We start from the raw sequence: 23,297 nt of genomic DNA, 5'->3' as shown, positions 1-23,297 counted from the left end.
ATTAAGGAAGATGCAGGACAGCCCTGGGCCAACACAAGTCTGCTAAAACACCAGTTGTACAGGACTGTTGGATCATGATACCATCTATCACTACCATTTCCTTACACACCAGCTATGAAAAGCCAGCTGTCCTATTGCTTCAGAGCTGAAAGACAACCATCCCTTTGGTCTGTGAGAAAACCTTTTGTTAGATATAAACCCAATGATGGATGTCTTTTTTTCTTAGTCAATTTTCATATTCTTTAAAACTGAACAAAAGACAACTATTTTAGAGGGTAGAACATGCACTGATGGAAGATTCCCAATTCTCATCTCAAAATGAATACTGTCCTAATTAACAAGAGTAAGGAAATGGGTAAGGTGATGCACTGATTTTAGGTACTATGTAACTTCTCAACCAATGCACCATTAAGCATAAGCAGATTATTCTTCCAGTGTTTCTGCCCCCTGCTGTATCTGACATGGTATCAAGAGTTTTTCTCAATGCCACTTGATAAGACATAAAATAAAAAGCCCTTGATTGTGCTAGACTTCTTAAAAAAAACCAAAGACACAGACAACCATTTAAAAGATTTTATTATAAAACTATTTCAACATCCACATTCAAGTAAAAGACTTAAAACTACAGCTCTGCTTTCAGAAAAAAAGAAAGTCAGTGAATGCTGGAAAAGGTGCTGTATTATCTAGGTAGGTAGTCGTAATTTGTAATACTACAGAGATTTCATGTGTGTTCCTTGAGTGCTACACAACCTCTGCCTGCATCATGAATGTTCCACAGCTTTGCTCTGCAAGCAGCATCACAAACAACTTTGCAGCACCCACGTGCCTCAGCTGCTTTGAAACAGGAATTACTACCTGGAGCAGCAGCAGCTGTGTCACAGATGTACCATCAGATCATAACTCAGGTTCAAGCATTACTGGATGCAGACAGAAAGGTACAAATTGTATTTACTTGACAACAATGACTACCTAGGTATGTGTTTGTGACCTTGTATTCAATTCAAAAATCCACAAATACTCAATTACTTTATGACAGTGAAAGCAGTGTTTTACACCTATATTCAAAGGTATTTCCTTTTTATCAGCCACTTCATTCACTGAGCTGAACTCAGATGCATGATCTGGTGACTTTTGGTGACTGCAGCTTATTCACCAGGATAAAAACAGCCTAGATGCAGTACTAAAGTCATCATGCTCAGCAGTTATCATTAATACAGCTAAAATTAGTTTTTAAAATAAACGGGGCATATCAAAACACTATTATGTTTTCAATGAGAAATATATCGCAACAGGTCTTCAAGAACACAAAGGTAATTTCCTATTAAAAACCATTTTAGATTCATAGTGGAATATGGAGTAATTTTCTGTCCAAAAGATAGAAATCTCTAATAGAAAACTGTCATACTGAGAAGGATGCTTTACTCTATTTGCAAATTCTTGCAAAGGATCACATAAACAGAAGATAATATGATAATTATTTTTAAAAATTCAAGTAATAGTCTACAGCCCTGATGAACTTTTGACTGGCCAGCTTGGCAACATCCAATAGTTTAGCATCTGTTAAGTTTACCTTGCTTACAAAAGTGAAAACACACAAAGATGGGCAAGGAAGAAGCTTACTGAAAATGGAATATTTTCTGAACAACTCTCTCCCAATGGCACTGTTCCTGTAGGAATTCCCCCTATTTTGCTGTTCATAAAAGCTCTCCTGTAGTTTTCAGTGGTGTTTATATTTTGAAACATTCCCTAAGCTCTTTCCATTGCAATGAACAGTTCTTAGAATAAATTTTTACCACTTCTGAAAAACCTTTTCAACAGACCTTCAGTGCTCACCCACAGCTTTGAGGGTACAGATTCCCTATGTACATCCTTGAGCTGATGTGGTCCAACACAAATTTGAAAAAGACAATTGGCAGATTTTAGTTTCGTGTATCAATCCACTAATCTAACAGCACAACAGCAACAAACCACATAACTGTGTTTTAAAAATACTGTTTTTCACAACATGCTTATACAATACATATCACCCAATCCTTTCTGTTCAACTTACATGTCTGACTTCTTGGAAAACCCTCACTGACTTGGCACACGTTCTCCAGAATACAGGGACATAGGCTAGATGTAACCCTAACGTTAGAGCTCTTGTAACCAAAGAGCTTTCCATTTAGTTACAGTAGCTTTTAAAATTATCCTGATTTTCTTCTTCATTACCTTATACATAGAAGCCATACTTGACTGACTTCCCATGAACAGTTAAACATAAAATATCTAGCAATGTGACTCACAGAGCAAGGCATCATGTAAGAATTATTCCTGGAATAGCTTTTATTTTAAAATGGGACTTCCTTATATGTGGCAAACACTTTCTCCCTGCCTCCCAGGGCTCCCTCTCTTCCAGTCAAGGCTGTACTTGAATGATGTATCTTGCTACAAGACTGCCATGTTAAGTGAATCTTTTCCAAAGGTTACAAATACAACTTTAAAGCATGGATGTTATCTATCTACCTGAGAAGTTCTGTAATAAGATAAACTGCTGATAACTATTCTAACAGAAAAATATGCATCAGCATAACTCGTTTATCAGTCAGTATTCAGAATTCAAGCATTAAACAGGATTTAAAAATTGCACACCTCTACCACACCAAGTCTTTGATCATAGTAAAAAAATAGCTTGATTTTCCTCTATACACAGCTCTTCTTTAAAGACATATGTGCTCCTATTTTCCTCTTATTTTCCTGAAGTCCACAGCAAGGTTTCAGATTCAGTGCATACAGCCTAGGTTTATGATACTTTTATCTTCTGTTTCCTCTGCTAGTCCTGAAACTTGCTTGTTTGAAGGTAGATGAATACTTCCAAATGCTGCTCTTGAAGCCAGCTTGATCCCCTGGGATGTCTCCATACCAGCTTCTCTTCAGGAAGCTGCACTCTGCTTTGCCATATTCTTTGGGTCTTTGCTTGGGACACACCAGTCATCTGCCTCTGTGGTAGCCTGGTAATGCTTGGAAGCTGATTTGTTAAAAACTGGGAGTTTTTCTATTGATTCTGTTGATAAGGCCTAAAAGTCAAGAAGGAACAGGTTACTGTCTCTTAATAATGTCACTTAGCAAAAATTCATTCAGCATGCCTTAAGTGTTAAGCCAATGACACTGTAAAGCAAAGTTATTCACGCAAATGTTTCTACAACAGATAAGGTAGTTTATGTGCTTCAGTATCTACGATTGCTTTGGTAGGGTAATTTGGTAGGACAAATGCAGTAACATCATATCCTATTTATGCATTTTTAATAGATCTTAAGCAGTACCTTCTAACATATTTTCAAGACAGTCCAGGAATGTATGGAAAAGGACTTTGATTTACAAAATTCCAGTGAAAGTTCCAGTGAAAATTTTTCAATAGAAGTGTTACATTTATGCAGCTGAAATGTCTCTTCCTTTCATACTTCTGCTCTGATTTCACTTCAGTGTTTTCAGGTTAGCAAGAGAAATTCAAAGCAAGTTTTTCCCATGATTAGGCACAGAAAGTAGAAAATAACATGTAGTGCTGTTTGCAGGTTTCTTAAAGAAACAGCAGTGCAAGTTGTATGGCCAGTGTTCAAAATTACTGGTATGTGAATCCCACAGAGGGGCTACACAGCAGATGTTGAATAGCACCTTGGCTCCTTAAGGATTTCGTTTAGATGGACTTTCTGGTTTTCACAGTAAAGAAACCAGATCTGTGGCTCACACCTTTACTTCACTGTCTTCAAGTACTTTGTAGTCCATGAACAAGTAGATAACATCTTAACACAATCTGAAAACCAACAGGGCTCTCACTAGTAGTTGTTCAAGTAGGCTAGTTAAAGCCAAGTGACTTTTTTGGTACCAGTTAATAACAGTTACTAAGTCTGTCATTTCTCAAGAAAAAACAAGAGCTACTCATGAGCAGAGAATCTGTTTACCTTAAAATGGTAACAAGTAGTTATCCCACTGCATTAATGTAATCTTTTATTTAACTAGATTTAAATACATACCTTCAAGTAGATGATAGCATCTGTTCCATAACCACATATGGAGTAAAGATTTAGATCTCCTTGAAAGTATTTAGCATACAGACGAGAAATTGGCAAGCCATACCCAAAGCCAGCCTAAAAATAAAGTACAATATAAAACTAATTATTTTTTTCCTAGCTCTAATGGTTTAAAGTTAAATAGCTGGAAAGTCTTCAGATATTTTTAAGCTGTTAAAAAGTCCTTGGCATTTCCTCTTTTCTTAGAAGAAAATGTAAATCTCTAATCAGTTTCATAGAGAATGCTGAAGCTGACCATTAAAAATCCAAAATCACAAGGAAAAGGATCTCCACGGAAAAGGGAGGGTCTATATATATGTCCCACTTTTGCATATTAAATTTCAGTATTTTTCTCTACCTTGTTATTGCTAGTATAGGTTGATTAGTAAAAGGAGCTTGCTACTGGGAGATAAACATCATAATCTACAAGACTGTTCCAGTTGTGCTTGCCTCCAGAAAGGCCTCATGATCTACAGTAAATTTGAGAACTGAGTGGAAAGTGAAGATAAAAGTAAATTAGTATCACTGGAATGCAGGAAGAAAAAAAAAAAGGAGGGTGTTAGAATGAGGTTGGAATGTTCTTCTTTGTTTATGCCTTTAAAAGCATATTTTTATTCACTAAGCTAAATACTAAAATTCTGTTTCAGAAAGTGTAAATTCATACTTAGGGGGTTCAGTAAATATTTTTATACCCCACAAAGCAGCAGGATGGACACAATGCTTCACTGTTAACCCACCAACACTTACAACAACCTAATTGCAACATGAGCATTGAAAGTATCTTACAAGAGGGGTGTTTCGAGCATCATCCACATTTGGCCTTGGTGCAGTGGAATACATGTAGCTGAACAGCTGCTCAATTTTCCTCACTGGAACACCACCTCCTCGGTCAGAGATCTGGTTTGAGAGAGAATGAAGTTAACAACAAGCATGCACTACGAATGGTACTTAAAATGCTGTGATTTGAACACACCTTTCCAACACCCATAAATGTAAACATTTGTTTTGCAGCACATTATTTTCCAACTAGTTAACTAGTTTAACTAGTGATGTGGAGGCTCATATCATCACGAGAATGCTCTTGTGCTCATGCGTAGTGTCTTTGATCTGTTCTCAGAGGCCAGATCTTTTAACAGAACCAGCTAAGCACGTGCAATAACAAAGATTACATTAAGTCCATTGTAGTAAGCCAACAAAATACCTTGATTGCCAGGTCTTCTTTCCCTAGAACAACTATCACTTCAATCGGAGAAAGGGTAGGACTGTTTTCTTGGAATTCAACAGTTGCTCTCATTGAATTCTAGGGAAAAGAAGGTTACCATGATCAGAGATTGCTGAATCCATGCACTTCAAACCATATCCCTTTTACACAGAGGTAAAATTATCCTCTATTCCTATCAGTGCATCGTTTCCAAGGGACACACTTAGCATTTTGGCATAATGGCACCAGAGGAGGTCTCACACCTAGAAGTGTCTAAACATAGCCAAGATGCTTCTGAGTGAAATATTACAATGTTCCTTGCCAACACTAACTCAGGCACTATAAATTAAATAACTCCCTTAAAGTCAACAGGTTTCTGGAGAAGAGCAAAGTTCAGCATTTGCTAAAGGCTGCCAGATTTCCGTATGTTATGTTGGCAGCACTGAAGTTCAGCTGCACCCACTACTCCTAAATACATTGTCTACTCCACAGAAAAGGCAGTGGGGCAAACCTGCAGGTGTATGCTGGAAAAGCAGAAGGCTACTGGTGGTCACAACCCCACATCCCACTTCACCCTCTCAGTTTATACTAACATACCTTAAAGAGCTCAAAAAGCATGTGAAAAAGATGAGATGGAACATATACAATGCTAATTGGTTCTCCTGGAGCTTTTCCTAGAGGAAAGGAAAAATAAAAAACACTTAAAAGGGTGATGACATATGGTATCCAAATTTTACAATGAGCAAGTTGCCAAAACAAACAAAAAAACCAAATCAAGTTCATTTTTTGGTTTTCCCCCCCTTCCAAAACTGGCAAACAGCTTTCTGCATTCATAACAGCGTTTAAATTGCAATTGCCACTTGCTTAGTTTTTTTTTAAATAAACAACTAAAAAAATAAAGTATTTATTCCCCTTTATAAATAAAGGATTTCCAACATTAAACACACTGCAGTCATCAGACACAGGCAGGCAGCTCAGACCAGACCCAGCATTTCAGTCAGCAGCCCCAGTTCATCACTCCAGATATGGAGGTCCTCTCTAGCAACTTATCATATTACTTTCAGTACAGGTTTGTCTGACTTTTCTCAAATTTATAAATGGCAATTCAAAAATGTTGTGTTTAAGATAGACCAACACTTGAGTTCTAACATGGAAGGCTAAATGAGGTGCCTGTAACAGAAAATGAAGAGAAACTAGCCCAACTAGAACTAGATCAACTGGGATGTTCACTAAGACTAAAGAATTGGGAGCCTTTTGACTCAGTAAAAGAAGCAGTTTGGCTACCAATAGGAAGCTCTCATCTTACCGTTCACCTGAGTAAGTTTCAGTTCTGGAGATGTTAAGTAATACTGGTCACACAACATCTTGGAACTTTCGTAAGCATCTGAAATAATGATTCAAATAAATGATATAAAGTATGATATCAAGCAATGTAAAAATTTATTCTAATGCGTAGCAGAGTACAGCTGCTGAGGTGTTACACAATCTAAGACATAGCCAAGGGAATGCATCTCAAGGGAATGATAACACTGTGTGTACTAAAAATCGAGAACAATGGGCAATTACAGAAGCATGAGCAAATCTTTGTACAATTTGAAAATTGTATGGAACTGATGCATCTGTTATCTACCGGTAGGTAGGACCAATCTCAAAATCTAAGACAACTTCAGCTCCTACCTCATCTGTCACTTGCTAGGCCTTTCTCCAACACGTTTTTTTACTGCCACTTTGTACTTTAAATTCTGTCCCCTAAAAGCTCATGCTTTGATAAGACTACTTTCAGCTATTTCAGTTAAAGCCAGTCAGCATCCCCTGAAACAGAAGTTGGTTACCCAGACTGCTTGCAATCAGATATAGACACTGATCAGGAAGAGAAACATGAAGCTCTAAGAATACTCACCATTCACTACTTCGACAACATCACAGCAAGGGTCAATACTTCCAATGTGCCTTGGGTGCCCCGAGCGAGATTTATCATCAAAAAGAAGAGCTGTTTGACATGAGAACAACACAACATTTAATCCCAAATACCATGTTATAAAAAAAGCCCCAAAACTGAGACTAATGCAATGTGATCCCAGCATATAATCACATAAAATACTGAATGTTGTTTATGCCTTTTATGAGTTAAAATGCTATGTACTGTCAGCAAACTATGTTGGCTTTTCTGTAGCTCACATCTAAAGGTTTTTCAGACATAAAGAATGATATCCCTACATATTCCACAGAAGAGTTACTTCAGTTTTTTCTGTAGTCTAGAAAAGAAGTTTCCCCAATACTTTCTTAAGTGATAGATTCAGTTTCTAACTTTTCAGTGTCACACAAGATCATGTGAAGCAGTTCTCCAGCAGTTTTAAGAAGTGTACAAGAAGTTTACATTAACATATTACTCATTAGGTTGAAGTTTCTTCTTGGGTAAAAATTTCTACTTACTGTGTTGGTTCATTAGCATCCGAGTGGAAATACGGCTCATGTAAAAACGATCCAAAAAATACTGGATGTTTTGATTGGTGACAGGATCTACTTTAAAAGTGTCTTTGTATTCAATTACTCCTTGTGCCATTGTAGGAACCACATCATGATGTCTGTTTCGGACTCTAATAAGAGTATCTATAAAGCTAGGTTAAAAAGAGATCTTTTTAGAGCATTATTCTCAGACTACACAGAAGTAAGTCTTGTATAATGTAATTATCTGATCTAGCACCAGCACAGATAAGTGCTTAACAGCCTTAATACTAAAATACAGTCTGTTTTTTCATTCTTTTTAAAGTAATTCCTCATTGACCTAATAGAGAAGTATTTGGCAATTTTAAAACAAAAGGTATAATGAGCCATATCAAATTCAACACCTATTTACTCATTTATTTGAGCAGATGAAAATGTAAGGAAAGGAACAAGATCCCAGGCTGATATCTTGGAAACAAGCAGAGATATGACTTCACAGATAATTTTTTTTATATTTCTCTATCATGACAGTTCAAGGGGCAATATGATCTTGAAATTAGGCTGCAACGGGTCATATTTATTTGCAATACTGCTAAACATGGTCAGAGATTTTGACCACCTTGTTCTAAACATGGTCAGAGATTTTGACAACCTTGTTCTATGTTCAGCTCTTCCTGCTAGATTATCAAATTCAGCTCATCATGGCTGTCAGTCTCAAGTGAATAGATTGTGAAAAGTAGTATGTAAACTAAAAAGTTCAACAAAAAAAAATGAAAAGCTTACTCAGATAAGACTTTTTGGTCATCTGGGCTTTTCTGATTGAACTCAATCAACTCCTTTAGGCTTTGGATGTACCTATTAAATAAGAACACAAGAAATATATGCTATTGAGTTTTATTAATCTAGCAATACGAAAAATACTTTGTCTTGTGCACATCATTAGTCCTAACAAGTCATCTAGGAGTTTTAAGTATCTTTGAAATACCCAAGTTACAGCCAACAATGGACACTTCTTGACTGCCTGAACTCCAGAAGTTTTAAGTCTTGTCTTGTGCCTGCCACCAGAAGGGAATCTAAACCCTCACTTAAGGTATGCAGGATCCCCTTGTAGTTCTTAAGAGATGTATTTCAAAAGAAGATCCAAATGACAATGCCAATGAGGAAGCCACTTAAGCAAAATTTTTCCAAAGCTGATCAGCTCTGGCAGAAGCTAAGTAGCTGAGCTCTTGCACCAACATCTGACAGCCTTGACGCATACGGCAAGGCACAACGGTGCGCTATATTAAGAAGAGTTTCTAGATCTCCCTCTAATACTTCTGCTCTTTATGTCAGCCATCCTGGCAAATGCTGCAAGTGTGCCAGTAAGCAAGGTTAAATCAGATTCAACTACTGTGTCAACTGCAGAGATTATGTTAATTGAATTTCAAACACTTGCTGCACAGTTCAAGGTAATATACTTTGGAATAGAAGCTCTGTTAGTAACTCCATCAGTGGGAGATCAAAACAAGTACACAGCCAGCTTTCCCATCTCAAAATCTGTAATGTTGTGTAGAAACAACACGTTTTCTCCTTTCTTAAAGAAGTAAAATTTGCTCTATTAGCTATTTCAAACTGTTAGCTCCCTGCTTCCCACACCTATTTAAAGATAACAATATAACCATATTGGTTTTCAATTCAATTTTAGTATGCTAGCAAAGGACAGTGTGTAACAGCTTGCAACTCAGATTTGATGAAGGAACTGCATTTCTACTGTGTTTTGTTATGCTTTCTACTATTCAAAAAAATCTGTAACAACAAAGTTCTCAAAGCTGTGTTACTTTGCATGCTGAATTCAAGCAGTTCATACTTACCAGCTTTTTACTAATTTTACTGATGGAGTGCCTAGTAATTTATCAGGAAGAAGATCAATTTCTTTCAGGATGTTTGCAAACCTCACAGGAAGTTCTTGTCGCAAAAATGCAAAAGAAGTCCTCTCACATCCATTATTCGAGCCTATGAATAAATCCAAAATAAGGGTTTTGTTTAAGGAAGTTTCAAGATGTAAATACAGACTGTTGACTTTCCATAAACTTCAGGACTCTATTTCTCTGCAATCATGACGCTTTTACTGGCCAGCTCACCTAGGCGTTAGGTGTTATATATTTGTGCTGAACGCTGTTCACATGACAGTAAGACACAGCGTGCTCCTGGACGGAATATTTGTACAGATTCCATTTAGAGGTGAGACTTAATTGCAATCCCTAAGGAGCACTCCAGCCTCTGTAAACAGGAGGTTGTTCGGGGTGACGTCTGGCAGTATCATGTGCGCACAGCCGCCAGAGGTGCCAAGGCGATAATGGATCTGGGAACAGCGCGTCCGCTCCGCCGGAGGCTCCTCCCGGCTCCGTGTGCGCGGAGTCGAACACGCCCCGCAGCCCATGGCCCTCTTAGCGCCCGCACCCTACGAAACCGCCGAAACTGCCTTGGAGCGCATCTTCAGCTCCGATGGCACTCAGGTCTCCAGCCCCCGGCACCTGGCCGGCGGGGAACTGCGGCGGGGACCGCCGAGGCGACTCCCAGCCGCCGCCAGCAGCCCGGGGCCGGCAGATCCCAGCGGGGCGGGGAACACCCGGCGGGGCCGCTCCCCTCCTCCGCCCTGGCGCTGGGCGGCCGAGCCGGGGGAGCTGAGACTCCAGCGCAGGCTGAGCGCGGACCCCTCCGGGCGGGGATCGCCGCCCCCCGTGTCCCGCAGAGCGCCGCTCCCGCGGCTGCCCCCAGGCTCGCCCCTCCGCGGGGAAACGAGCCTCCGAACCCCGGGCTCACCCCAGCCCCGACCTCCCCCCGCTCCCCCCGACTCTCACCGAAGTCCAGCAACTGCTTGATGGAGAGCGGCGAGGGGGAGAAGCGGGAAAACTGCTCCACCTCCTGCGGCAACCGGCCGCTGCTGCTGCCGGCACTGGCCCCTGCCAGTGGGGCGGCGCTGCGGAGGGCGATCCGGGCGGCCTTCATCGCTGCCGGGGCGGCGGGTGCGTGGCACGTAGGCGATCGGTGAGCGAGCGAGCGAGCGGCCGATCCCCGGCTGCGGGACTGTCGCTGTCCCCTCGCCTGCGGCGGGCCCTCACGTGGCGCCTCTATTTACAATCGCAGGGGGGCGGGGCTCGGGCGGGCCGCGCCCCGCCTGCGCCTCGTGACAGCGCTGGCCGGGCTCCCGTGCCCGCGGGCGCCTCGCCAGGGCTGCCGGGCCGGGCCGGGGGCAGCCGCGGGGCCAGGGCGCTCGGAGCGGCGGGTGCTGCTGCTGCGCCGCCCGCGGTGACCTTGTGCACCGGGCAGGGGCCGGGCGAGGCTGGCAGGGGGCCGTGCCCAGCTGCGAGGGCGCCGTGCTGCTCTCGCCCCTCACGGGCTGCGGGGGCCGGCCGTGCCCGGGCCGGGCACAGGCACACAGTGGGCGCAGGGCTCGGGGGAGCGGGCGGCGCTGCACGGGCCATGGCCCGGCCTGAGGGGCGCGGTGGTGGCCGGGCCGGCTGTGTGTTTGCGCTCATACAGGGGTGCTGGCGGTGCGCGTACTGACAGGGTAGCTCCAGGGTGGGCGCAGAGCCTGCATGGAGGGCAAAGGGAGCAAAATCAGACACCAGCCATCAGGGTTCAGCCATCAGATACCATCAGGGTTCAGGCTGTCGACATGTAGGTCATTGCTGTGACCTGGTTAATAGTGACCAAATACCCGAGGACAGCTGTGCTGGTGACGCACTGGCCCCAGATCAGCATGTGGCCTTTATTTACTGTCACTGGAGCTGACCTAAGGAGGGGCTGACGCAGTGCTCCCAGGGCCAGCTCATCTCCCAGGGTCACGGTCGGTCTGGGAAAAGCCCCCTCACCTTTCCTCTTTGCTGGAAAAGGAGCTTGGATCTCCAGTGCTGCCTGGCCTTTTCCCAATGTGCCAAGCACACTTCACTGAAGGCAGGGTTTGCATCGTGCATTGAAGAATGGAATTAATGTTAGCGGAGGGCTTTCTGAAAACCGAAAACTTGGTCTGTAACAGCAGGAGCCTGTGGCTGTAAAATAATACACAATAATTGTGCCCTAATATTTGCATACAACTCTCCAGTCCAATTTTATATGCGTATATTAACACATACAAACATGTAAACTCTTTTTCAAGGGAAGGAAGATCAAATTTCTCACGAGAAATCTGTGCACTTAGTTTAATAGACAGAGGAAAATACTTAAGCTTGTCATTAGACTTTTTTTTTTAACTTTATTGTATTTTTGTCTTCCTAGTGTATCTGTTATCCCTACTTACGGTTCTACTCCCACTGTACTTTACATTTTATTATTTTATTGCTCCCTGGTTTATTATTTTATTGGGAGAGTTAGTCTGTTATTTTTCCATGAGATATATGCTGGTTTACCAAAGTGATTGAATGTTGACATATGAAATGTGAAATGAAGCAAAACATAGACATCGAATAGCAGCAAATGTAATGACTTTGATTTTTCCTGTCCTCACCAGAAGTTAAAAATTCAAGAATTTGGGATTTGCCTTTGACTCTTTCAACTTGGTTTGCCTGCAAGTTGCAGATGAGTCACAGAAAATATCATACAAAATTTTTTAAACTATGAAATGTGTTTTGTTTTGCTCCACTTTCATCCTGAAGCCACTAATCGGTGACAAGCAGAAACCTCAAAATTAATTCCTTGCAATAAAATCTGGGTCAGGAAGTTCTCTGCAGTAGGTAGTTACTGCAGTTTATAAAGTAACTATTTCTATTCCTACGAGATACTTTATTTAATCTGTTCGTGTGCTGAGCCTGCTTAATATAAGTAACTCGAATATCCTTTGTGAGTAGTTTGAATAGGGAAATACTTTACTAAGAACAATTTCTGTTGTTTGCATTCATTTTCTTTACAGCAACTTGTTTCCTAATTGTTTTCCTGGTAGTTATATGCAGTAAGGTATGAACAAATATCTTACATATTCAGTTTAGCTGTGAACAAAGGTAAAATTGTGGTTGCAGGAAATACAGGAAGCGTGTTACCTTCCCCATTTGTTAAAAGGACGAGGCTCCAGTAACTCAAAACCCAGGTGTTTTTCAAATTAAAAAAAAAAAAACCAACAACAACTTCTACAAGAATTTTACACATCAGCAGCACAACAACTGTTTTTTTTTTTTTTACTCAGATGAGCTTCTAAAAGAAGCATGTCTCCATAATTCAGATTTGCTTCTCGCTCTTTGTGTGATGATTATATGTTACAGGAGGTTCTGAACAACATAAATTTCCATTCTTGCATATATAAACTATATATCTGTGAAGTAATTGTTATGGATGTCCTGAATGTTGACAGCTAAGTTTTAGGCACAAATATAACAATATATGATGATTCATCATCAACCAACCTGCAGGTGAACTAGGCTGTGAAAATTGTAACCACTTCATATAATGCCTCCATCTATCCTATCTTTAGCAGTGCTCTGACTTTATTTCCTCTCCAAACCACCATTTCACCCTCATTCTGAAACGTGACAGTTTTAAGTGCAGGTGTCAGAGAAGGCTGTGAAGGGCAGGGCCAAATTCTGACCTGCAGTATTTATCAGAGCAGATCTCATTTCTGCTGATTAAATATTTTAATTTTCCTCTTCTGAGCTGCCCTGGGGCAAGTTTTGACACGGCAGTAACAATACTTGCAGTTGCTTGGTCACAGTAATGTTTTGCTGACTACGCCTAAGAAAATGGAGCTGCATTAACATTCTGCTTTTTTCCACAGCAGATGGGTCCAGAAGAGTGGAATGAATGGAGCCTGAATTCCTGTCCATTTGTCTCCTAATAGCTCTCCATTGCAATCAGCTGTCTCTCGCCTCTTGTTTCGTGTGTCCTCACCCCTGCCAGAGACACAACGTGCTGTACTTAGGGCAGAGCCGTGTTCCTGATCAGCCAGCATGTGTAATATCTGGCCATGTTGCCAATGTCTAACAGAAGGTATCATGGTTCTTTTTGCCCTACCTTTTTCTCTGAGGGGACAAATGTAAGGCTCTTTTTCCTAACCCAACAAGTGCTGGAGACCCAATAGGATGCACTGGGATGAGTGCTCTCTCTTGACCAGCCACAACAGGTGGGATGACTACTGATGGGGTTGCTGCTCACTAGTAGAATGAATCTGGTTGAGTTTTCCCTCCCTTTTATCCAGTGTGGAGAAAAATTCTAATCTCTTCTCCCTAAACCACCTGCTAGTTTGTACAGAGTTTGTAAGGAGTAGATTATTTATTCAAATTTGGTTAAACTGCTTAGGAGGGACAGTTTGGTGAATAGGTGGACAGGCAACATCATCGAAGTTTTTTCTCTTATGAAACCAAACAAACATTTTCTGCTAGGATCAAAGGCAACTTCTAATTCAGCTTTTGTAAGAAAGGGTAAATGATAACCTAGGAGAAGCAGTAAGTCTGGGTGGAAATTAATGGTAGCACTAGGAAGTTCTGAATGTAAGCGGAAGGAGTAGTCTGGTGACAAGTGCATGAGTTGTATTCACAGCACCTCATGAAATTTCCAGCAGTACCAAGGGCAAATTGCTGGCCTGCCTGCAGATGGGTCTGCATTTATGGAACTGGATTGATACTTTAGCCTACTAATACACTTGTTTTCTAAATATTTATGTGGCCCTTTACATGGAAAAAAAAAAGGACAGAAATAGCATTATAAACAAGGGTCATATCTTCCCGTTCTCATCTTTCTGTCATCTGACGCTGCTGTCGCACAAGCTGTTGAGCTGCTGGAGGCTCCCGGAGGCTCCAGTACAGCCAAAACAGCCAAAGTAGGTGAAAGGTTATGGAGGAGAACACAAACAAGCTGGCATGCCTCTTCAGTAGTTCAGTGAGGGAAAGGTTCTGCAGCTGCTCCAGCACTTACACCATCTCCTGCGGCTGCTCATACCTTGCAAAAGTCAAGAGTACAGTAGCTGGATCATTTTACAATTGGAGCTGTGTCTGGTCAGCAGCCTGCTTGGAGCTGTAAACATGGCAACTCAGTAGCCCTGAACAGGAGACACCCTTTTTCCCTATTCCCTGGCTTTGTTACCTATGTCTGAAATTATCTGTTAACTCCTTTAAAATCGTAGAAAATGAGACTGGATTGTTGGTTTCAAAATCACTTTTCCAAAAAAGTAGATAGGCTTGCACAAGATTAACTGTGGGTGTTTAAACTGGGAGTGTAGAGATAGCCGAGGGAAAAGACTGTTTTGGAGTATAGCTGTACCATTCGGGAAATAAAGCTAGGACTCAAACTGTGATAAAAGTAGGACTCAAAAGTGTTTATCTTGAAATGCTTGTCACAATTCAGAGGACTGCTTACTAAGTAGGGGAATAGTAATCTTCAGCCAAGTACACCATTGCAGAGGAAATAAAGGTAGATTTTCAGGTTGGGCTGGAACTGATCTAATGAAGTACATAGCTAGACACAAAATTATGTCCTTTTCCATTCAGCTGACTACCGTAGCAGTTCTTGTGGAGGAGCATGTGGCATTCTCCATGAGAGCTGCAGATGCAGAGGAAAATAAAGAGGAAAGGTGTCATCAGGACAGCTGCCACTTTGGGCCACGGCTGCCTTTACTGTGAACAGCCCTGCTCTGGAGAAGATCACCTGGGAAAAAGTAGACACCTTGGGAAAAGTCAGGGGAAAAGTTAATGTTACCAAAAGAATGCATCTTTTAAGTCTAAAGTTTCATCTAAACTGTTATATTTTTCTGTAGGAATATGGAAATGGGGTTAGTGGAACAGGATATTTCAAATTAAAAGTTTTGGATGAAACACCTTAGGAAACACCTCACCCTGAGAAGAAGGAGTTCTAGCTTCACCTGCAACCTTTACATGGGTCAGGGGCTTTGAACTGGTACCCATACTGCTTTTGTTTTTCAGAGTAGATCACCCGGGTGACGAGGAGATGTTTTTGCTAAGTTTTCTATCAGATGTGCTTGATACTGTTGACTGTAGCAGGACAATTGGTAAAGTGAATGTGGTGGCTTGGGTTTCTGCTCCAAACTGGAGCCTGAAACTTACTCCAGGTTTTGTTGTAGGCTGATCTTAGAAAGCATTCCCAGTTGTTCCCTCTCAGTATTTCCTTCATCAGATTTAAAAGTGTTTATTTTCTTTTAGTGTCCACATCATATGAACTTGAATGAGAAGTTTAGTCTAGGAAATAGTAAGCCAAGACATAATCTAGAGAAGGGCTCTCTATGGTGTTACCTGACCACTCTTTCAAAAGGCTCATGGTGTCTCTAGAAACAGCTTCTCTCAGTGCTTTGGATTACCCAAGGGAAGTTTGTTTTTGGTTTGCAACATCCTGATTCTTATCACTGAAGTGTGAATTCACAGATACTAATCAGTTGTTCTCATAAAAACTGAGTTTACTTAACATACTCTACAGGGATTGTCTACACAGAAGGTTTGTGGAGTTTTCTTATTTGGTGAAATATATAGCCACAGGCTAAGGTGTGATAATTGCACTTAAATATGAAAATGTAGCTTGTGTATTAAAATATTCCTGATAAAGAGCCAGTACAATAAAAAATGTTGCACTGCACAATTAAAATGCTTTGCCTTTGGGTCAGAGTAAGCGCAAGATGTTTTTGTGCCACGACTAACAGATAATGGGTAAACTGCCAATGCAACATTGCTGGAACATTAACAACAGTTTAAACAAGGGAACTCCCCCTCTCTACATTTATTGTGGCAAAATCTCCTGGTATATTAGACAAAATCCATAGGTTTCTATGCAGCATTAAGTATGTTTTCTTGTTATTGTAATTCTTTTAGTATTATTTATTACTCTATCCACTTTGGTATTTTCAAATTGAATTTTCAATGTAGTGCTTATCTAATAGTCACTGAAATAAAAACCAAAATCATCAGAGCTATGGTGGTACTTTATTTCCAAGATTTCTGTCTACCTGAAGTGACATAAAACCCCACACTATTTTAATATTTCTTCATTTCATTTACTGAAATTACACCAAATTCTAAATTTACTGTGGTGGTTAAATTTATATGCAGGCATTCATGAACAAACATTTCATTTCTATATGGGAAAAGACCCCTAGATATCAAAAAATACTGAAGAAAGAAAGTACTGAAATATTTACCTATTTAAAAGTCAAAAATGCAAGTCTTGATTCCCTATTATCTGGGGCATAGTATCTGGGTACAAATAATCAGCAATAAGTTCCCAGGTATTGTTTTCAAAAAGCCACCTTTGAAAGAAAATATTTTAACATACTCACAGGAGGATACAGTCCGTGAAATAGAGATGAGAAATATCTTGGTCTGTTGTGAGACCAATTGAATTACAAATTTAGTTTGAAAAAAATGTATTAACAAGACGTATTATCACTGCCAGATTCACTAAAATGTGTAAGATGTTCTTTAACACCATATAAGAAGCAGTATAATTTCTTCTTACACACTCTCACAGCTACAGTTGAAGTGAGCGTTGTTAAGCCTTCCATTTTGTGGATACTCATTATGAATACATATTTAAGTAAAGTTGAATACTGGGGCATTTCCTCATTCCCAGAAAGAAATACAAACTTCTTATTCTCTGTTTCAGCAGTACTGGAGAAATGTTTTGAACTTTTAATATTCAGATCAAGAAATAAATCCAAGGTAAACAACCTTGAATATAGTCCAGACAAGAGAAAACTTGGTAATTACCACAAGAGCCCTTGCTAGCTTTCAGCAGGTGCTGAGAGGGAGGCCAGTGCTTTCTCCTGGGTTGGGTTTTGGAGAACCAGTTTTCCTTCTGCTTTTTCTTCCAGATATGCAACATGGAATCCTGAAAACCAGTTCTTTATTTGCAACTTCCTATATGCTTAGGAAAGAAAGATAAGAAACTTATCAAAGAAGCAATGTGGGATTTAATTGGAGTAAGATACTGAAATGGATATTGCATGGAAATGTTGCCATGCTGAAGTAAACAAGTGTATCTGCTTATTTTTATTGGTATTTTGGGCTTACAGCATGCACATCAAATGATGTGCATGCTTATCACCTCTCGTGTATGGAAACAGTTTTTGAATTCGAAGCATTTCTGTTAAAAAAAGTCAAATCAAATCAATGCCAAGAATCCTTGGATGTAATTTTTGCTGAAAATTACCTTCTTCAAGGCCTTGGAGAAAAAACCAGTTATTTAGTAAAATTGAACAAATAAAGACATTTCTATCACATTTCTCTTAGCCAAACCTTCATTACATTTCCCCTCTTTTTGTGAAATACAGGAAGTGGATATGGTATTATTTGCCCTTTTCATGAGAGAGACTCAAGAAAGTGTTGGACTGTATTTTGAGGTACAGTCTGTAGTTTTGTGTGAGCAAATCTGGCTGCTTAATAAAGGCTGCAAGACCTTGCAGGTCTGAGCGATTTCAGTCAGAGTTATGAACCCATAGCACCTTGAGAAATTAGGTGCTAGGTCTGACCAACATGCTGAATTAAACTGTGCTGTTGAAAACATGGGGTAAATTTCTATCTAAAGCCACTCAAAGAGAACAGCTGGAGTATTTTGATTCCAAGAATTTTCTCTTTCAAATAAAAAGGGTGTCTCTATTTAACCATTCCTGGAGAAAAGTATCTAATATTGTACTTTTGAAATATCCAGATAATTCCAGTCCTTTACAGTCAGTTCATGTTTCAAATCTTGTGCCAAATGCTCAAATCCTTGGAGTAGAGAAGACCCAGAGGGGACTCATAAAATTATATAGGAAAGGCACCAATTCACTCGTGCTGAGAAGTAATTTGGTTTGGTTTAGTAACATGTGAAATAGCTCTGTAAAATTATGAACTTTAAGGAAACTGTAAAGAGTGTGATTATTGACATCTGCTGTAGGTGACCTTTATGTGCTGAAAAGATCACAAGGTAGTAAAGACAAAAAAATTACAACCTCCTTTCCTTCTTCTGTCTAATGGTCTGAAATTGAAAAATTGGATCTATTGAACCCCAGTTAAACTTAGGACAGCCAAATAAAACAAGGCTACAACCTGCAACTTGCAGTTTTCCAAGTATGTAATTTATATACTTTAGAGACTAAATGCTGCTGCTCGAGGGAGTTGAGAGTCGCCACTCTCACCTGAACATAAATCATTTCATGTTATTTCCATCCATTCACTACCTCTTCCATTAACTTTCCCCTCTATGGTAAAGAAACATATCCTAGCATTTCAAAGGAATAGATGTACACCTGCAGATCATCCAAAGCTCTTTGTCCTGATTCTTTTCTCAGTGCTGTGATAAGGGCTGTGTGCCTTGCTATCTTTCCTACTTCTCAGTATCTTTTCTGGCTGTTCTTTCTTTGCTGTTTGTGTTAACATAATCTAAGCTTCTGGCAGCTTTACAAAATTTGTACTGGTATTGATCAGCTTGCAGGACATGGCAAATGCCTTCACATCACAGTTGCTGGCATTACAGCACTGTGTAACAGCTAACATTTCTAGTGCATTAGCTGTGCAAATGACCTTTTAGCTCTCCTTAAGAGCAGCTCACAGTTGTCCTGAGTCAGCGTGCCAGCTACCACAATAGTCTGACGGTGGCATTTTAATTGTCCCTCGTCATCTTGATAAGGGACCAAAACGGCAGCAGCATGACACTGGGTATGCCCTATGACACAGATATTACCTGAGTATGCTGGATGCTGGGAAATGCTGAAGGGGGCTCAGACCAGAGCCAGAATAGTATTGCTTTCCTTCATGTAAATATCCCCAAGCAATTCCCCTGTAATCACATCAGCTGAATTATTTTATCCACAGCTCCCTTTGGTCCCTGTCTAACTGTTTTCATTTTAATGAACATGTTTTCCAGAAGTGTACTGAGCAACACAACTAGAATTGAGATATGCAATTGCTTTATTCTTACTTTTTTCTTTTTTTTTTCATTAAGAAAGTTATTAACATTTGCATTTTTTAAAATTTAATTTTATGACTGATACACTGTTTACAGCATGGTCAAAAGGATGTGTTTTCCAGTTCTAGTAAAAGTGTATGGACTGTCTGATCCCAGCTTCTGTGTGTATTTGTACATAACCTTGATTTGGCCTAAGAGAAAGCCTTTATGCTTGCAGAACAGATTTGTTCTGTGTCATGACTGTCATCAGTCGAGTACATCTCAGATTTTCAAATGCTTTTCAAAGTATTTGGGGATCTGACAGCTGTGTCTGAAAATACATTAAGGAGAGGTTGTTTACAGGAAAGGACAGGCTTGGTATGCTCAGTAACTACTGCACTGCTGAAGAGCTAGCTGTAATGTTCTGTACGCAGAGTTCAGACACTAACTCATGAGTGGTTGCATGAGTTAAGTGGGTGATTTTCAGCAGGATGGTGGGAAATCTTATTGCCAGCTGCACATAATAAGTACTATGCATAGCTAATGCAGTGTGAGATACTAGAGGGGATTGCTGGGACATCCTTGAAGTGATGGGTTAACTTCTCAGCCAGAGGGAGGTTGTACATGTGTTATTTCCGGTCACTGGATAGTGTGTGAATGACTGTGAATGAAGTCCTAATCCAACACTCACTGCATTCAGTTAAGTGTTTCCAGTCATTTCATCTGTAGTTTTGAGTGGGAACTGGATCAAACCTCTCTCTGTAAGACTGGAGATAGCAAAAGGCACACTAAAAGGAAAAAATCAGTTTTAGGGTTCATATTTTAAGTTTTAGTAATTTCTAAAGACTTCTAGGGAAGTATTTTTTAAGTCTGATTTGCCCTTTGTGCAGTTTCCTACATTAAGAATAGATTAATTCTGTGAGTTGGTTTTTTTTTTTTTTTCTTATGGCTGTCTAACTTGAGGAAGTCAGTGACCAGGCCACCTTTGTATTAAGGAAAAATAAACCAGACATTCATATTCTTGTTTTGGAAGACTTTTCTCTGTTTCTCTGTGCTTTGTTCTTTCTGGCTAAAATAAGTATTACTTCTGTTTTAAAAGTGCTCTGTCAATGTCATGTCCATCATTGCTCATGGACTGTCAGAGGAAACATGGGATATCTGAATTGAGAGAGACCATCAGGGAGATCTGGTGCCAGCAACCAGGGGGCAGGAAAGGAGGAGGAATTGATAATTCCCCCATGTAAGGACCAACATCTCAGTGCACTCTGTGATCAGGAGGGAAGAGAGGGACACCTAACCCTGGCACTGCCTGTCCTTTCTCCAGAGGTAGTAAGAAAATATTAGAAAGGTAAGATGGAGTTCTGCATGAATTTTTTTCATTGATTGAATGTTGCTTTATGCAGGATCTCAGTGAAAGGAGCCTCCTGCTATTTCAGTCAATTGTTGGGGCCACCATGCTCTGTCAGACAGCTCTTGTGAGCTTCCCAGCCTAGGCATGCCTGACATGTTAGGCAGCCTCACTGAGCCATCCCATCCGTGTCCGTACAGTGTAGACCCCTAAGATGGATATCCCACAGAAGGGTCCTACCACGGCCTTTTCAGCATTCATACCACCACATACAGGACTCTGATTAGCTGTTGCTATTCTGCTAAAGCACCTCATAGCGAATGACTGGGGAGAGCTGATCTTGCTGGGTTTTTTGATACTGAGGAGGGGTAGAAAAGTGAAAGAAAAAGTGGACTTAATACCCATACTCAAGAGTAGTCAAAAGATGAGGCGTGGATTGTGAGTTGCTGCACACTTTATTCCTCACAGGGCATGCAAGCCTTCTGATTTTTTCTGGTCAAAACATCTTTATTTTCCTTACTCCTTCAGATTTTGGATAAATGCTCTAACTATCAGGATGAGCAATGTTTTGGTTTGGTTTTTTTTTTTCCATGACTCAGTGACATATATATTTTTAGAGACTCCCTAGATTTTTTTACAGGTGTAACTCTGTTGTCTACATTAGCCTAAATTCTGAAACTGAGTACTCAGCAGAGAGTCAAATATGGGCTGCTCCTTCAATCCAGACTGCAAAACCTCATGAAACATGGGAAACGTCCCTTAGGCCCTTCAAGGAATTGCATATATTATGTGTTCTATAGCAAGTCTCTAGCTCAAAGCTAAACAAAATTCTTTGAAAGGTTTTCATACCCCACCCTGGACTTTATGTTAGCTCCCAGATCAATACTCTTATCTTTCTGCCCAGTTAATCAACATCTGGAGGGAACAATACACAGATACCATTTGCTGCTGACTGCAGACATCAGGTCTGAAGATCCAAGTCAGTGAAGGCATCTCTCACTGTAAAGTGGTATGCAAAAGGAGCAGAAGCTGAAGATTTTTTAGAAGAAAAAGTGGTCTGAGCAAATAATCACAGAAGAATGAGTCTAAGATGGCTTGACTGCCTCTTTAAAACAATTAGAGGAGAGGACCCAGGTATAGCTGACCTCCCTCTTTGTGCTAACTGAGGAAAGGTCCCTGGGGTATTGTGAGGGTTAGCATCCACACAGGCCAATGGCCACACCTTGAGTTTTGATTGGGGTTTGGCACCTCTCTGCACTTCTGAGTAGGACAGGGAAGACAGCTGATTTGGGGGAAAGGGTGAGGGTGTCTGAATAGAAGACCTTGTGACTTGTCCTTTAGGAAAGTAATTTTTCAGTCAGGTGCACAGAAGCTTCCCCTTTGGCACAGGGGATATTATTGAGGGATGGGGGAGCTCTGCTCAGGTGTGAAGAGACAACAGCAGGCATAGCTGGAGTAAGGGCTGGACTTGGAAGGCACTGAAGGCACTTGGAAGGACTTGGAAGGCACTGAAGGTTCACTGCTTTGTGTGAACCCCTGTGTCAAGGGCTTTACAGATTGGAATGAGGTTGGACTGAGTGTGAAATGCGGGTGGGTCTCAGGTGGGCACTAAATCCTCAGTCCCAGCTCTAGCTGCCCTTGGGCAGTGTTCAGCACTGTGTTGAGAGCCAGTATCCTATGCTGTATATTAGGATGGATAGTGGTGTTAGAATTAGTGTAAGAGTTACAGTTCAGGAGAGTAAAAAGAAAATGGAAAGAAGCTAGGTACCATCATATCCTGTGGGATCTGCTTGGACATGGGCAGGTCTGGTGTTGACAGTGCACTTGAACAACATTTCCATCAATGTACTCAGGTCATGTATTCTCTTGTGGGCACTAGTAACTTTGCTATTTTTGCTTCAAGGGCTATTTCAGATTTATGTTTAGGGACAGAAAGAAACAGTGTGGTTTTATGCTACACATATAATTTAGAGTTCAAATGAGGTTTGATGTCCATACAGAACAATGGTTTGATACTGATTTCTGTGAAAACTTTAGTCCCAAAGTGAACACTAAGATTTTTGAGGATATCAAATTTCCATAAGTACAAACTCACATGACTTCTTCACTTTGGCAAAATACTGGTGAGAACTGACCCTAATTCTGCAGGAAACTTCAGTACAATGCTGCACTAAAGATACAAACTGTGTAGGACAACGAACAAGATAGTATATTAGTATATTATTGTCAACTGCTTTCCAAGCAAACAGGTTGTGAGCATTTGAAGTAAATCTAGACATAATTAGAGCCTGGATAACATCTGCTGCATGACATAAACACAAAGCTACTAGCTCACATAAATAGAAATTTGTTAGTTTAAGGAAGATATGAAAGAGATATAAACATAGCTCGGACAACTTTTAGTTTCTCTGAGAACCATGGCAGT

At 40.6% G+C, this 23,297-nt stretch overlaps 1 protein-coding gene across 1 annotated transcript; it reads right to left on the bottom strand.

Annotated features, from left to right (window-relative positions):
- Positions 1–559: 559 nt before the first annotated feature.
- Positions 560–10,808, bottom strand: PDK4 (pyruvate dehydrogenase kinase 4). The gene is made up of 11 exons (XM_063411978.1): positions 10,533–10,808; positions 9,543–9,684; positions 8,476–8,547; positions 7,681–7,865; positions 7,148–7,237; positions 6,554–6,631; positions 5,845–5,921; positions 5,248–5,346; positions 4,833–4,943; positions 4,011–4,124; positions 560–3,056 (listed from the first exon to the last, which is right to left on the bottom strand). Exons 1-11 carry the CDS (start codon positions 10,678–10,680, stop codon positions 2,913–2,915), a joined length of 1,260 nt encoding a protein of 419 aa, XP_063268048.1. The 5' UTR covers positions 10,681–10,808; the 3' UTR covers positions 560–2,912.
- Between the last annotated feature and the right edge of the window lie 12,489 nt (positions 10,809–23,297).

The sequence above is a fragment of the Prinia subflava genome, chromosome 1, assembly GCF_021018805.1.
Source record: "Prinia subflava isolate CZ2003 ecotype Zambia chromosome 1, Cam_Psub_1.2, whole genome shotgun sequence".
NCBI classification, from domain to species: Eukaryota; Metazoa; Chordata; class Aves; order Passeriformes; family Cisticolidae; genus Prinia; species Prinia subflava.
Note: the sequence above shows the minus strand (reverse complement) of the source record. Positions and strands in the feature narration are given on the sequence as shown.

Coding starts and splice junctions, on each gene's coding strand:
- PDK4 (XM_063411978.1), bottom strand. CDS start 10,680: ATGAAGGCCGCCCGGATCGCCCTCCGCAGCGCCGCCCCACTGGCAGGG. Junction 7,238..7,680: donor GATGCTAATGAACCAACACA/GTAAGTAGAAAT, acceptor CATGTCAAACAG/CTCTTCTTTTTGATGATAAA. Junction 3,057..4,010: donor ATGCTATCATCTACTTGAAG/GTATGTATTTAA, acceptor CTTGACTTTTAG/GCCTTATCAACAGAATCAAT.